Consider the following 17,164-nt stretch of genomic DNA (forward strand, 5'->3'; position numbering starts at 1 on the left):
GGAAAAAAGATCAGAGCCTCACTAGGTGTAACAGCACCGATAGACAGGCCCCATTATTCCTCAGTTTGATGCTGTACTGACATATTTCTACTGACTACCTAAGATTCTGAATTCTCAGTCAGTGTAAGCAGTCATTTAAAGATGTAACACCACTATGTCCAACAGAATTATGAGAATACACAGAACATCAGGGTGTACACCTAGGTCTTAAAGATACATCAGGACAGTACCATTGATTAGTTCCAAAAGCAACAAGGCCAAACAATTTCAAACTGTAAACGGGAGAAAGTTTCATTACTTAAGGCTATAGATACTGGGTAAATAACTTTTAAGCACCTAGGATAATGAATAGAGACATTGTGCAAGGCAAAAATACTGAAATACTGATTCTTGGAGGCTGGTTTTGACAAAACACTACCACAGATGCTGTCAACCATCCTGCTTGTTCACGTTCAAATATATACTACATTTAAGTCTACAAGTGAAGTGAAAATACAGCGTAGTAGCAATGGAAACAAATCTGATAAATGTAATTAATACCTCCATTCTCAGATGGAAAAAGTTAACAAGGGATAAAAAGGGTCTGTATAGCAGTGTTCAGACTGCAACTTGGGCACAGAATAAGCAACTACATTACATGAAAAAAAAAAGAGAGAACAAGTAACCACACTGCATTTGTATTAAAAATTTCATAGTGATCCCTTCAACATCACAGGAATCTACCTATCAGGCATGACAGGGTGCCCGCCACAATTAACTCAGAATTACACCTGCCATATGCACGTGGGCATGATTATCTACTGCCTATAAAGTATACCCATATTTATTTGATATTACAACATAGTTTATAATCAACTTCATACAGCTTGTTCAATCCTGAGCTGCTCTGCAAAACTGAGGATTTATTAACTGGCAGCCCTTGCAATTTAGGGTGCCTCAGTTACATAAAAGTTTCACAAATGCTTTTTTAAATCCTATAATGAGCACAATTTTCTGACAGAAAGGTTATTTTAGATTTTAATTAAGAGAAAGGATACCCACAGCAATATGAGCAAACAGTGATTTGCCGGTTAACTTTTCTATACTGCTCAGATGTCAGTAGCAATATATTATTTTAATTTTTTTGAGAAACAGTGGGTAAAATCTAGTTTAATAGTAATAGTAGTCTTCAAACAGGGAAAAATCTTGACTAGTCAGTAGAACAATAAAGGGGAGATATTTAATCTCCATTTCATAATCATGTTACTCATTGCAGACAATTTAATAGCTGTTTTCTTTATAAAAAGGTCTCTAATTCTGTTCCTCTGAAGGGCATCAGTTTTGAATGCTTTTGTTAAGCACGGAAGTTCTAGTTTCTGATACCTTTCAATGAAAGGTTATACATATAATCCTTCCTAATCAAATTCATCTTTTCCTCAATATGTTAACTAGAAATCAGTGACCAACAATATACACATACTAAACCAACAAGACCTCTTTTGAAAAATATAATCTTTGAAATCTCTGCCTACCAGCATACACCTCTCCTCAAGGTGCATTTTAAAAGTTATTTCAGAAGGCAGTTTCTGCTTTGAAAGCTAAATGCATAATGCAACAAGCTGCCTCCAAATTTGCATTCAGCACAAAGCTTAGATGGGGAAGGGGCTGTGGGGGGAGAGTCTTATATAGAAGAGATATGAAAAGGCAGAAACATGCTGGTATGAACTACAGTCAGTATCAACAGCACACGCACTGAAACTGTAATCCTGATGATTCCCAGAAAAAAAATAAATTACAAGACCCCTCTTTTTGTCCCCAGGATGCGAGAGTCCTATGTGCCTATCTGAAAGCCAAATGAGCAAAAACTGTGACAAGTTTTTGCTCATACTGCAATTAGGGTACCAGAGGAGCCAGTCATCTCTTTACCCCTTGTGTCATGGATACCTTGGACTTGCTCTGAGATTTCCATTTGTCCAATTTCCTTATAGTCCATCACTTGCCACTTAACAGTGCTGTATAGCACAAGTTTCCGACTGTATCTGCCTATTGCAGGCTGGCGCATACCAATATAAAATCAGGATTAAAAACTGGTCAGGACCTTCTCCCAGGAGGTGGTTCATGTTTTCCTGGCCACATACCCTGATCCCAGCACAGGCCAGACGACAGGGTGGCTCCCAGTGCAGCTACAGATTGACATGCAGTGACAAACTCTTGTTTCCTGAGCATCACCATCCAAATACCCGCCCTGGTCAGCACCATGTGCACATGTTATCTGATGGACTGTTTATGGCCCCGCTTCCCAAACCCTTACCCTTCCTTTGTGCCTTCCTTTAGCTGAGGTCTAAACTCAGGTTCCCTAACAAAGGAGTTGTATGAGCTTTTAGTATATCACTTTTGAATTCAATTAAATTATGCCAGCTTACGTCACTAGAGGATCTGACATCACACCTACCTAGATGAAAACTGCTACTTATCTGTGTTAGGGACCACAATTCCATTGTGCTGGCTAAAGGACCCCATCTCACAACAAGGTTTGACTGTAAGACCTCACCCCCTATGACTTACAGCATTAAAAAAAAGTTAAGTACCAAGTACATGTGAGCTTCACATGAATCAATTTAAATCTAAGCTCATTACTGGAACAATTTTTTATGAAGCTAAATTGCACAGCTTTGGTTGCCATTAATTCCTCCCCAGGATTGCTGGGCTGCATGCTATTCTTGGACACAAAGCACAAAAATTACACATCCTCTAGGATAATTTAGGAAACGATTGGCTATCTTTGCACTTCAGCAGAGATGCTCACTGCCAAGGACATGGGATGTCACCACTCTGAAAAGCCTTATGCACAGACTAAAGACAGGACTTCAGCGAAAGAAGTGGGGGCACATTATCCCCTGGTTTTTCTCAAAAGAAAAATAAAAATATTGAGAGTTGCTGCCCTGAAATTGCTTAGATGAGGGACAAGAATCAAATCCACATTCCCTAAAGAGCAAGAAATTACTATTTTCACAACAAGTGCAGCACCCATACAGGTCTCATATGCGCCATCAGAGTTCTGATCAGTCAAAGGGCCTAGAGAGGGTAAGATTTCAATGGATTTTTCTTTGTTACAGGATATAAAGTACTATGTGGGGAAAACTCAGATAGAAAGCACAATCTCTTCCGTTCTAAGAAAGTAACAGGCTAGATATCAAGACTGGGGTATAGCCAACACTCCTAGTGAACTCAAAATAACTGCATGTGTCAGCCATATAGATGGAAAACAAATTTATAAGGGGGAAAGGACGTAAGGAGAGCTCTTACAGCTAACATGAGGTATATTCTGCACATTTTTGAACAGACAAAAAAAAATCTATCACTCTCAATAGCCACGCTGCATAATTCTGGAGATCCAGTACTAGAATCACTTGTATTCTAAAAAATGTCAATATTTTTATTTAAGAATTGAGAACATTTGTTTGTCTGTGTCAGTTCTGTCAAGGACTAACAAACTATTTTTGCAGCAGCTAAAACACAACGTGACAACAACTCACACTAGCAGCATGCAGAGGGATAGTGGCACGATTCTAACTTTGGGCTCTACCTTCAGGGGGATGGATCTAGGTGGACAGCCTGCCATTTGTGACGAGTTAAAAGTCAGCAAGGTAGATGGAGATAGGTAAACATGCCCAGGGACTGTATTGTATCATAGACAGAAATATACCAGGCACATTAAAAACAGTCATGTTTCTGCTGGGACACGAATACTTTTGAACACAGAAAGGAATAGTGTAAATTCTACAGACAGGAAAGTCGTTCAACCAGGAGCACTATCCCACATTTCACTTTAGCAAACAATACAATAACTGCACTTAGATCTCTTCAAATCAGTGAGACTAGTTACCACTTATGTTGGTGATGAAATCTAACAAGTGAGTTATTTATTACCGCTTCAGTACTCTGTACCCTGTGAGTATTCACCACCTCTTAAAGCACCATTGTAGTTGCTGCAATATTTCAACAGTGGTTCTCAGCCCTTTTACCAATGTGGCTAAACTTGACATTAGAAAGTCTAACTCAACCACGTATCCTCAGGGGAGCCCATCCTATTTAACCATAGAACAGCATTCGCAAGACCAGCACTTCCATTAGCAGTCTTTGGAAGTAAATCTGGCATTTTGCCGGTGAGCTGCTGACTAAGAGTTTCCCCACACCAGAACATTTTGCACTGGACACTAAGAGGTCATTGAATGACAGCTGCTTTCACCAACACGATGCTCTTGAATTGCTTCACTCTACTTCTTTCACAAGCAACGTCTTAGAGCAGGGATGCCCAGAAGACTGTGTAAAGAGAGAAACCCACCATTTAGCAGTTCTAAACTACTTTGCCTGATCCTCCTACTTCCGATCATCTTTCTTCCAACGCTGCCTGTGGCAACCTCCCCAGCTGGCAATCCCTCACAGATGAAAGCTTCTAAATTACAAATAATTACAAGTGTGCAACATAAGTCTGAAACATGTTTTAGAGTCTTGTCTGAAGAATAAGGTTACTACAGGGAAAGCAGATACAAAACCTGCACATAGACTTTGCTAAATTCGATTATTTAATGTCTCAACTATAAATAATAAAACTTTGCTACAGCAAATCCCCTAGAGGGGGTATGCCTACCAAGTAGAATAAGTATTTTTCAAGTAGTGACTGCTACCAATTAACTCACCATCCTCTTCATTATTAAATAAAGATCTGGGAAAGCTATTCATATTTTTAAAAGACACTTTTGCCTGTCTATAGCTTACACAGATTCAGACACATTGTTTTCTGCAAGTTTACTTGAAACCTACACCTTCATAGCAAAGCTTGTCTCTTCAGTGACAATCAGCACATTTCTTCCTAAGTAACAGCTGCCACCATGCTAGGATACACTATTTAGAAAGCAGATGCATAACTTAAAATAGAAAAAACAACAATTAAATTGTCACAAGATGTTTTACAGTAAAGATAAATATAGCATGAAAACTGAAAATATTCAGCTAAAAGGCCCAGACTGTTTAGTGGTGTTAGTTTTTAAAATGAAGATGGGAAGATGAATGATGACACAAATAACCCAGAAGAGTGAGATGCAATCCAATACAACAACACATTTGGGTCTATTACCCAAACTATGGAATATACTTTTGGACACTGAGCCTTGAAAGTCACACTATAACATTTTTCTGGGGACTCTTTTGCCACATATAAGTATGTTCTTGGAGCTCTCGTTTTTCACTCAGCCTTTCAATTAGTGCAAGACACTTGGTGAATTCCACTTACAGAAGGATTTTACATTCTGCCCACTGACATGATATTGGAATCAGGGGGAAAAAAAACCACGTATATGCAGCTCTTTTGGCATTCCTTCAAGATAAACAATAACAAATCCTATCATTTCCTATTCAAAAACAAAACTGTTCTTACAATGCAACAATCCCTGGCTCAACCCAATGAGAAAATTCCTGTTTAATTGAATTCAATGTTCTTTTAAACATCAAGATCTTAAGAACCTGCTTAAACCTAGACCTCAAGCTTCAATGGACTGCCTTTTTTTTTTTTTTTTTGCAAGCTTTGGTTTTAAGTCTTAACCATCTGCAATGCAGCAAACTAGTAGCAGCAGCTTTCTTTCTTCTCCATGTAAAAATGCAACTAAGGATGAAAAAGAAAACCAGTCTTATTTGAAAGAAAAAATCTGAAGACCGTCAAATGCTTTTATATCATGTCTTTGACAAGCAATTTATTGTTGCAGTAATAATACGCAGGACTTGTATATGCATGAAGATATCTTTATCATATTATCTGACACTTGCTTAAGGACATACTGGAATTTTAACACTTCATGCTTAGATAAAACACTTTGCACTTCTGTTCTGTTTTCTCCTGGCATGATTCAGCAGTACCAAGTTCCTTTTTGGTTTCCTCCATTATTAGAATAACCAAAGCTGCCACTGCATTCAGCCTGTGCCAGATGCCTGCAGCTGGAGCTCCTGCTCAGTGGCTGTACAGCTCCTCAGCACCAACTCACATTACTCCACAAAAAGTACTTTGTAAATACATGATTACTTTGAGGTTGAACATAGCAAACCCTAAACATTTTACTTGCCAAGTATTTCCTCCATAACATCACAAGAAGTTGGGGCTTTCTGTACCTATGAGAATGGTGGGAATCCACAATGAAATCCTGACCCAGTCAAGTATCAGCAGTAAAACCCTCACTGACTGTAAGAAAGGCAGGTATTGCTTTTGCAGAGGAGAAAAGCTGTTTCCATCAGAGGTGACATAAGGGAATGACTGAGACAAAGAGGCTCCAGCAAAGACTTGTAGAACATCTCTTATCACACAGACAAAAGGACAAACTGATTCCTCCTGGATTAGTGTCTAGAAGGGTAGTCAAACATTTAACCAGGGCTAATGACATTGAGCAATTTCTTTACCAAAAAGGAAAGAAATAAACTAGTCAGATAACCCCTTTAGGTGTAAAGAGAAGTAAACAGAGGCAAGACATCCAGGAAGAATTTTACGTGCCTCGGACAGACTGTGAACCCTGGAGTACCTAACCAATGGGAAACAGGGGAGGGAAAAATTTGGCTGGGATTAGGAAATAACAAGGTGCATTTCAAGAACTGAAAGCGTGCCTACTTGCTAGGTCACCCGCTCTTGCAAGAACATGAACAAAAATGTGCTTCACAGAGGATTCTGCCTGAGCCTATTTCATTCAGACCGGAACTTATTTCTCACACTGACTTCAACAGAAGCAGAAACACTGGTACTGACTCTGGACAGACTGTATAACACAGGATACAGTCCAACTTTGATATACATTTTGTTACAGACACCTTCACCTCCAAGCAGAAAATATCAATAAGAGTCCCAAAGCTTCATCTATGGAGTTTCGGTTATTAGCCGAGAGCTCAGGCTGGAGACCTATATAGCAGAAGTAATCTACAGTAAGTTGGCCACACAGAGAAAGTTCTTTTGTGGACCGCATAAAAAGACTTCACAAACTGCTAGTGGCCTCCAGCTTAACAAATTGGATCCATGATCTAATCTGTTTTGTTGTTTCATTTAAACACACAACTTGTATTACATCAGAAAGCTTGAGGAAAGTTTTAGTGATTCTAGGCAGTGACTTCCCCCCAACTCTGCAATCTCCTGTGCAGAGAGACAAGAACAACTTTAAGGGGACCAAGAAGAAATTTAAGGAGACATCAGTTATTGCCAGTGTTAATGTAAGCTTAGACACAAGTCTGCCTACTTAGGAGACTTTAAGACAAGAAATTAGTTCCGTTCCTCACACTGGATCTTGGTGATATCGTTCAGCAGAACACTCTTTAAAAGAACAAATCTCATTTATATTCTGTTAATCTCTCCTAGAACCCTTCAGAAGAAATATTACTTTAATTTTATACCTTTCCTGATTCTCCAGAAGCCTGTGGTGAGTGGATGAAACCTAATGCCCATCAGTGGCAAACTGCCATAGGGTAAGTTCTCTTTCAGTTTTCCTCAAGTAAGACTATTGCAATGCAGTGTGATTGTCCAATCACTATGAGATCCCTATCCTTATTGCAAACAGAACAATGAAATTTATTAATAGCCATTACTCATTTTCTACAGTGGTTATGAGCAGGCAGAGCACTGTTTGCCAAATGTGAGCAGCAGTAATAGTTTGTATCCGTGCAGAGCTCATGTCAAATACTATGAGGAACAGGCTTCATGGGCGATCAGCAGTAGGTGGGCTTATTTTTTTTGTTATAAAAGCCCGGCAATTTCAGATTACGGTAACAAAGCAGTCACCATGCAAATAAGTTTCCAGTAATTATGGAATTTAGACCCAAGAAGGATTAGGGTGCTTTATTATTGCCTCTTTTTACACTCCAAAGAGACAAATAATAGATTTTTTTTTTTCCTCTACTGAAGAGATTTAAGGAGCCTTTTACAGCTTTAATGTAACAAGCAAATTGAGCTGTACAGCAGATAAGAACTGTAGCATGCACTAATTTGGCTGACGTCAAAAGCAGTTAAATCTTTTGTCTCCGTCAGTGAAAGAATGACTAACCAATCCAGAACTAAAGCGTCTTTCATATATTCAGGTGACATGCTAGCTAAAAACAATGTGTCACAGATCAATGCCCAGCTTTAAGCGTCACAACAGTTAATGGAAAAATACAACAAGTAAGTAAATCAGGAAAAGTGTCATTTTTCAACTTAGAAACAAGTTATTCCACTACTAAAAAACATGCACTAATTCTGCAATTGAGCACCCAACTTTTTGGGCAAGCATCTTAAGTATTCTGACACTGGCAAGCAGGTGTAATGTTTAAAGGCTGTGTATTAACTCCATACGCTTTCTAAGGAGGGCTCTCCTCTTCGAAAGACCACCCTGACTCCAGCTGTTACTCTGCATTGCAGCTGTCTATTTCATACAGGAACATGCTTAAAAATACAATAGGGGTTGTAGGTGGGAAGGACAGTGAGACCTGGAGCACTAGGCCATTTCAACACTGCAGGTGTAATTCTATTCAATCCAACTATCCTTTTAAATAATCCTTTTTCAGACTTAAGAGATCTTCTCTAAAGATACAGGGTGGGGGAAAGGCCCCTTTTGGTTTTTAAATAGAAGTGTTGCAGCATTAATAGTTTTTAATATTAAGAACAGTGAGATGCTAGATCATTAAAAGACATTTTTTGTTTTACCTGATACACTGTCTAAAACACACTGGACAACTTTTGCTTTGAAAACATCAAAGGCTGGAAATATACCAGAAGTGACACTCCTAATCTCCAGAGGAAAGGGAAATATGCATAAGCCCGTCCTTCCTTTTTTTATCTGTCAGTTCCAGCTGCTGGGTAAGTCCCATCAGAGGCATGGAGTAGAGAGCTTTCAAAAACACAGCTGTCTAGAACTAGAGGACAGATACAAAACAAATCACCTCAAAATACCTGAGCTTCTTGAAACTGACTCCTAGGCCATTTATGGCACTTAAAATGAGATTCTCTGTTCGTAACCCAAGCAGGCTTGGCCCGGCATCCCTGCTCTCCCCATAGCATCCTCTCCCCAGGCACAGAACTCCAGTGAAGATCCTCCTGTGGCTTCCACAGCAAGGTGGGCAGCACGTCTGAGCCACAGATCTGGATGTGCCATTCAAATTTCTACCAGGGTCTGGATCCCTTCTTCACATTGCCACGGAGAAGTGGAGTTCCTTTTCACTGCTTGCCTCTCCTGATCTCATGCAAATTTTTCAAGCATACGTGCCACGGGAAGGAGTTTACGACTCCTCATTTAGTAGCCTTCCTTTTTCCCCTGTAATTGCCTCCAAGTGACAGGTTGCACAACAGTGATTTGCTGTTATTACTAGCATATGATCAGAGAACTAAATTCATAAAAAAGAAATTTAGGGAGATAATCTCTCTCTAATTTCAGACCATTTGTCAATTTATCCAGAAACACCACAAAAGAGCATTACAATGCTCAAATAAAAAGCAAAAGCCTTCCACAAGAGTTAGACTACAAGCGCCTTAACTTGTAAAAGGCACCTTTTTCTGAGCCCAGAGGCAGAGATGTCATCCTGACTATACACAGCTGTAGCACAGTTACAATTACATTTACAATTACAATTTACATTTACATTTTAACTGTTAAAATTTACATTTTAATTTAATTGTAATTTACAATTACATTTACATTTACAATTACAATTACAGTTGGACAATTACATTTGTGCTAACTTGTGCCAGACATTGGCTATTTGCTATTAAGCAGACAAGCTTCCCAAAAATCAAGCATTGACAGAAATGTCATTTCTGACCTTCCTTCCATTTCCTTTGTGATATCTTATAAAAAAGCCTTTCAGCAGCTTACTCATCTTGACACATTAAATAAATTAACTCCCAAAATTATTCGTTCCAATACAAAAATCAAAGGCCAAAGAAGGGAAGTACATGATAAATTTGGCTGAGAAAGTGAGAAGCACAGGTGAAAATGGACTTAAATAATTACTTTTTTCCCCCTACAGGTCAGAAGATACATTTTCCTTGTTTAAAAATAATTCCAGTCCTCACCACAAACTAAGAATAAGCAATTGGATGTAAATACTATCAAGTGTTCAAGCCAGAAATAAGAGATGGTAAGTTTTTGCTTGCTTTTCATCATTCCAAAATTACTGCATGTGGTCACAGTGATCCCTTGTGCTCGCACTCACACATAGCATCAGTATGAGTTATCTTTTCCCAGAAAAGAATCTGAAAGGAAGGGAAAATACCCTTTACAGTCCTTTCTGGTAGACACACAAAAGGAACTGCTTCCAGAGGGGGGAAGGTTGCAAGAACAACAGTGAAGGTAGGCAAATGTATCAGGGTAAGGAAGAAACAGATGCAGATGAGATTACATTTTCATTTGTAGATCCATTTTCTATGGCATGGTTATAGCCAAAAATGATTAGCCTACAGCAAAATTCTAATCCGTAATTTGGAGCAATTCACTGAGACCTTGCATATAGGACACTTTTCTCATACAAGGCAAGCAATGCTTTTGCAATAATGAGGCAGGTAAACCAGACTGAATTGCACACAACTTCTTTCAAATCATAACCCAGAAGCCGTTTCTGAATGTCACCAAAACTTATCTGCGATAAACTTAACATGTGCTCATATAAAAGCGTGTATGTGTGTCATGTAAAATACAGCCCCTCCTAGCCCACCCATTAGCATGCAAGAAAATGGAGGTGTTGACTTATGTCAGGCTCCTGTCTGATCAAGAATTGGAGTGCTAAATACAAGATACGATCCGGAGCTTACCGCGTGGTAGTTGAAAATGGCTAGATCTTTCTCCAACATTGCATTATTTTATTTTTATCTGGCAGCATTTCTTAAACTCCATTTTATTTACTCTGGATGAAATTCTGCTTCCTGGGAAATCTGCCTTTCAAATACTACTTTTTACTCCCTTCCTGAAGAACCTCTACCCTCACCACGGCTAACCTATATTGAACATGCATAGTTTTAGTACAATTTGTCCCCAACACACTTGTCTCCAAATTATTTTTGGATAAGATACTTGAGAACGTGCAAATTTTAAGGTGGAAAGGCAGAGAAGAAGAGTTGTGCTTCTGCACATCTCATATCAGTCTATGACCAGAGATACCTGGTTTCTTATGCCATGCTGTTCCCACAGCATGTCAAAACATATCTGATTAATGCGTCTGACAGTTTTGCAGAACAGCACTTGCCACACTCAGTAACATAGTATGGAAACATAAGAATAGAAGCATGATTTTTTTTCCATGAACAGCACCTGTGCTAAACGTTGTCCTAATTTGTGAACTGACAAGTTTCTTGGTAGAACACACTGCCAAAGTCATTCACCAATATGTCGAAATTGATATAGGATTTAGTTACGTGCTATCTATTGTTTCTGTAGTTTCCACACCCTTACTCCTCCACTAGGATTTTTTACATATTGAACCAATTTGCAAGTTTCAGCAGTAGCACAACTTTTTCCAGTTGCACTACACAATCAGTTCCCCACCTCAGAAGCTAGTTGGTCAGCCTTGACCAACTCTTCAAAAGCACTTAGAAGTTTATAACATCACTGGTTGCTCTCACGATTCATTACCTTGCTTTTAACCTTGGTAAAAAGCCCCAAGTTTTGATTCCTCATAACTTCAGATAAAGCAGACATTAAAAACTCGAAGTTGGCATGTCACTGAACCGCTGCCCTATCTGGAAATCAGGAGCTCAGAAACTGCTTTTCACAGCTATAATCAAGCTTTTGAATATTAATAAGTTTATAATGCATTTATTAGCTATGCAGATGCATATTTAGCAAGATAATGATATCCTGGTAAAATGAAACCACAGTAACACATTCAACACCTGTATTTGTCTTGAGACAGTAAACAAGATTGCTAATTTTTTGACTCAAGAGATTGTCTTGATTAAATAAAATGCAAATGAGGCAGAGTTTGCTGTAGTGTTGGTAACTCCTTTTTAATTAAAGCCTTTTATTTTAAAGTTTGAATGGCCACAATTTGGTTTATTGTTTAGTACCATAAATAGGGAGGCGAAGTACCTGATTTATTTTTCTAACACATGCTTTACTTTTCAGCTCTAGAGAAATTTTAGACACACTGTGGTATCTTTCTTACCTTCCTGATTGAAAGCTCCTCCATCTGGCTCTATCACATAGCAGATTATGTCAGCATATACCGATTATAAGTGACACTGGTCTGGATGTATCAGATCAAAAGCTTTGCTGTTACACTCAGAGGACACCAGGTGGTGGAGGAAGACTCCTGAGTAGCACATTTGCATTCCTTACGTTGTGACATTCATGTTGTCTTTCTCTTCAAGGCTACCTTCTCTCCTTCAAAATCTGCACTGCTAATAGCTTTAAGACCTAAAAATAGCAATACCGTGTCTTCCAAAAGCCTAGCTAGCATAATACCCTTTTTCTGAGAGTACCTTAAAGTGGACGCCAGCAAGGGCAATAGCAAGCCAAGCATATACAAGCACTCTTTTTTTTTTTTTTCCTGAGCAGCCTCCCCAGCACCAGCCAGCAGGTAACAGCAGTGCACTTCACGCCATCTGGCTCATTCCACCCCACTCCATTTCCCAACCTGGCCCTCAGAGCCTTTAATAAGTTTTACCAGACTACCATCTTATGAAAACAGTCTGGTACAAATCTCCTCACTCTACCAGCTTTTAACTGGGCACTTAAGTGTGACGCGCTCTGATAAAGTAGTTAGGAACATTCACGTAAAGGTATTCACAAACTACAATAAAGTACTCAGCACTTCAAGGAAACACAGTGTCACTATTCATAAGGCTTCACAACACAAGCTATTTACTTTCACCCTCTTTTGCTAGCTTTTATGCTAAACCCATCATTTCCACACTTCCTGTCCTGTTCAGACAGTCATACAGCTTAGAAACAAAGGCTATTCCCACCTCTAACGCTGACATTCCTGTCTAACATACCAACACGCATAAAAAGACTGCAAAGCCTCTGGGTAGTAGCGATTGAAGAATTTAACTGTAAAGGCATAAGGAAGTCATAACTCAGGGATTTGGAGGGCAAAATACGTGAGATTTCTTAAATAATTGAGGATGACCCATAATTTACTAGTAGTCCTAGGAAATGCTATTATCCACACAGCTTTGAGAGCAAGAAATCAAGTCAGCTGTACATGAATCAATGAAATACTTGGGCAAATGGTAACTATCAGCAGCTGACGTTTTTTCCTTTGATAAAAAATTAATTTCTGCTTAGATACCCTTTTCAATTTTCTTAGAAGTGTTATCATTTTTTTTTTTAAATACCTTATATTTTTACTGTGATATACCACACATCTCTGCAGGTGCAGAGTACCTTTTCATGGTCTGTTACCACTACCTGACACAGCAGCGTCATTAATATTTGTGCTGAAATTCAATTTCATTTGGCATCTCCAGAGCAATACACGGATTCCCTGGAATAATAACTGGAAGAGGAGAAAAAAACCACACCACTGCTGTTTGCAACTCTGCTTACAAGGCCCAGCAGGCTAGTAGATGCTGCTCTCAGGAGAGGTCTGGTAAAAACCACAGATTTCTGTATTAAATATGTAGGTCATAAGTTCAGCTCAAACTCTGAAAGATAATTTAAACCAAGGCACTTGCTAGTAGGTCAAATAATTTTTAACAGCTCATCCGTTTTCTGCACTCTATTTCTGCTGCATTTCTTTGAATACTACATACCTACAGTTGCCAACTATTATAAAGTATAAAGCCTCCTTGTTACAACTAGCTTCAAGCTGAAAACAAAATTAAAATCTCATCCAATGAAGCTCTGATAATAGCAGGCCCGCTGTTTTTATGACTAAAATGAAAAAGCTTTATTCATATCGCAAAGCAGCTGGAGACCAAACAGGGTAAGCATCATTGTGCTAGGTTCCGCACTAACACAAGAGAAGGCTGTGCACTAAAAAGCTGACACATCTAAATAATTTTAGGTAATGTTTCTCGAAGACTGGGGCACAGCATCCCACAGACTGGAGGAGCTAGAGATAGTGCAGAGGAAAACACGGGAGTTGAGAAGTCAAGTGAATCCACTGTTACACACAGGCTAAACAGCAAGCAGAATTCACTTGGGAAACAGTGAACACCAATTTAAAAGCAACCGTAAGACTCAAAACTGATATTTTTTTGTGAAATATTGTGCTGAAATTCTTTAAAAGCAAAGGGGATCCAGAAATGCATCCTACGTTATAAACAATTACCATTTTTCTTAGTATTTTTAACGTCCTGAAGACTTTCTCTACTGTATGACTCCAGATATTAAAGTGTTATAACTACAGCTTTTCTCACAGGGTGATTTCTTTTCCTTCCCTGGAAGAATATCTAGCTGAAATATGGGGTTTAGACCAAGACTGAAAAATGAGCCATTTAACAGATATCTGGAAAAAAACAATTGCTATGTTAGTGAAGGCAAATAGGCTGAGTCTAACTCTAGTAACTAAGAGGATGAAAATGCTGAAAGGGGTGCTTGCCCCTTCCCTCTGCAGCGTGAAAAAAGTAACCAAATTGAAGTTAATTTAGAAAGTGCTAAAGACGAATCATAGGGGTGAGAGAAAAAGCACGAGGACATGAAAGCAAGCATGTACATGTCCGTGAACACACACAAGCATGTTTTACACACTGACTACAATATATCAGTAATAACCATCTGAAAAGCAACAGTGACTAACCTCCACATTTTAGTGAAACCGTACATCAGGCTCACACAGCAAGGCAGAGCTGGAGGTTTGAGTCCATCCATTTGAAGGAGGAGGGCAGGAACACCATACAGAACCAAGTATTTCACATAAAAAAATAGTACTTGAGCTAAAGCCAGGCCACCTAAAAGAAAAAAGAGAAAGTTAAATAAAATAAAAAAAATAAAAATTATACCTTAAACTCCTCCTGAAATACTTTTAAAGCCCATTAATACTGATTACTTCTAAAGAGCCATTATTCAAAGAACTAAAACTAGCGTCATCAGTTGATAGGATACACAATACCTACTTTTGCAACAGCTGTAAGGCACAATCACATGCAATTATGACTTCAGGCAAACACGCACACAAAATAGTACCATCATTCCAATATGAAGGCATAAGTAACCATCTGTAGTTCCACTTTCAAAGATCTTTGGACCATGGGTATTTGACTGCTATGAAAACCAAATACTGACTTATGTGGAGCTGAAAATCAGAACAGAAGTGATGAACATTTAACTACAGGAACAGCAAGTTTTATCTTTGCAAAAAAAACCCCAAACAACAACTTCCATTTGTCCCTCCAGAACAGACACAAACAATGGTTGTCTTCACAGCTTATCCTGTCAGATCCATAAACATCCCATTAACGTCAGATTATTTGCATCCCTCAAAGCATTCCCTACAAGATCACTCCTGCTGCATCCCAGGCATAGAAGACTGGAACTCCACTTGGCATAATGCTTACGGTGTATTTCAGTTTTTAAACCCACAGGACAAAGGCCACCTTAAGGTGCTTTAGCTGCCTGATTTCCAAAGGAGAAATTTTGGCAGTGTGTTTGCTCACAGCTTAAACCCCAGGTATGGCACAAAATGCAGCACCTTGCACAGGTGTGAGATGAAAAATCATACTGGCTATTCTCAGAGTTATTACTCATGCAAGTAACAGTCTTGGAACACATTATAAAGCCAGATGATTCATATTTTAAGTGTTTTCTGCTGAATAAGATGGTATTTGACCAATAATCATATGAAAAAATTCAGTAAAAAGCAGAGGCCAATGCCTTTACAGAAACTGGTGAGAGTTCACCCCTAAAAATTCCAGTGACTTTGGTGAACTTTTCCATCCAACTGACAGCTGACATAATTAAAAACTAATCCCAAAGGAGGGAAAGTAAAATTATTATGATTTGAAAGAGTAAAAATTATAAAATACAATTGGTACATCTCCTTCCTTTCCCTCACTCATATTGACTAACTCGTTATTTGACTGGAGTACTTTAGATATTTAATGTAATTTTAAAACCTTCCAGCAGACTTTCCTTGGAGACAAAGTTTTCAGTCTCACTCCAGCAGTACAAGTCCATGAACACCTAAATCTGCCTTTTTTTTTTTGCCAAAGCATCCCTTTTGCATTCTGCTGACTAATGAGTATACTATGGATAACAATGAAAAGTTAAACATTAAAAGTTCATCTAATATATAGTAACCTAGGGTGAAATTCTGGCACTAATAATGTAAGTTGAAAAACTCATTTTTAGTTTTAATATCATGGTCCATGTGCGTGATAAGAAACAGTTGTGCCATACAAGATAAAAACTGATGTGAGAACAAAATACCTAGACATGAAGCTTACGGTATTTTTCTTCAAGGAAGCAGTGATCTAGTATTCAATAACATTCTCCCCCAGAGGAAAATAAACAATCAGAAGCACAATTTGGATATTAGCCAATTAGCTACACATTAGATTACTGCTAAATCATCTATACAGTCAACTTTCTGCTTTAATTCCCACCTCATTCAGTTTCTCATTTCCTTTCTGACAAATTTCATTGGAGAGCTGAATGCTGACACCCACACAAACCAATTACAAAGATCACAGCTGCCTGTGCACTGGTAAAAGTCAAAATCCTTTGTCTGTGTACAATGGAAAGAGATTTAGAGACACAGTCTACCACTCTCTCGAGACCTCAAAATCAATACGTTTAATTTTAAAAAGCAACGATGAAAGTTTCCGAGTTCTCAGATACAGAGCTATAATACACAAGTTCCATTACAAAACCACATTTTTACCATATCTAGTAACATGCATATAATTTTTCATTACTATTAACTAGCAGACAGCTCAATAGCACTGTTATCTTAATTAAATGTAGATGTCACATCACCAACCATTACCCGGCACACACTAGCGACTCTGCATGTGGCAATTCTAAGACTCACAGTACCAGCCATGGGAAGGTCCCTATCAAACTATGTAGATTAAGTTCTCATCCATCTTCAACTTATCCCAGCTGTGTGAGAGTTCTGGCCACCCATGGAAAATTAAGGCAAGATTCACAGCCACACAACAGCTGGGCTGCACTGGCAACAGGTACAGGGTTTACACCTTCTTGCATTCCAGCTGCTTTCCATTTGCTCCATTATAGCACAAAGCAAC

The 17,164-nt window shown here is 38.7% G+C and overlaps 1 protein-coding gene across 2 annotated transcripts in view; it reads right to left on the bottom strand.

Moving 5' to 3' along the window:
* Positions 1-17,164, bottom strand: part of HHAT (hedgehog acyltransferase) — a 158,292-nt gene that overhangs the window by 123,855 nt on the left and 17,273 nt on the right. For both annotated transcript variants that reach the window (XM_063328532.1, XM_063328531.1), the window contains exon 8: positions 14,716-14,866. In XM_063328532.1, the coding sequence (XP_063184602.1) occupies positions 14,716-14,866 (151 nt within the window). The remainder of the gene's footprint in view (positions 1-14,715; positions 14,867-17,164) is intronic.

Source organism: Chroicocephalus ridibundus, chromosome 3 (genome assembly GCF_963924245.1).
Source record: "Chroicocephalus ridibundus chromosome 3, bChrRid1.1, whole genome shotgun sequence".
Taxonomy (NCBI): Eukaryota; Metazoa; Chordata; class Aves; order Charadriiformes; family Laridae; genus Chroicocephalus; species Chroicocephalus ridibundus.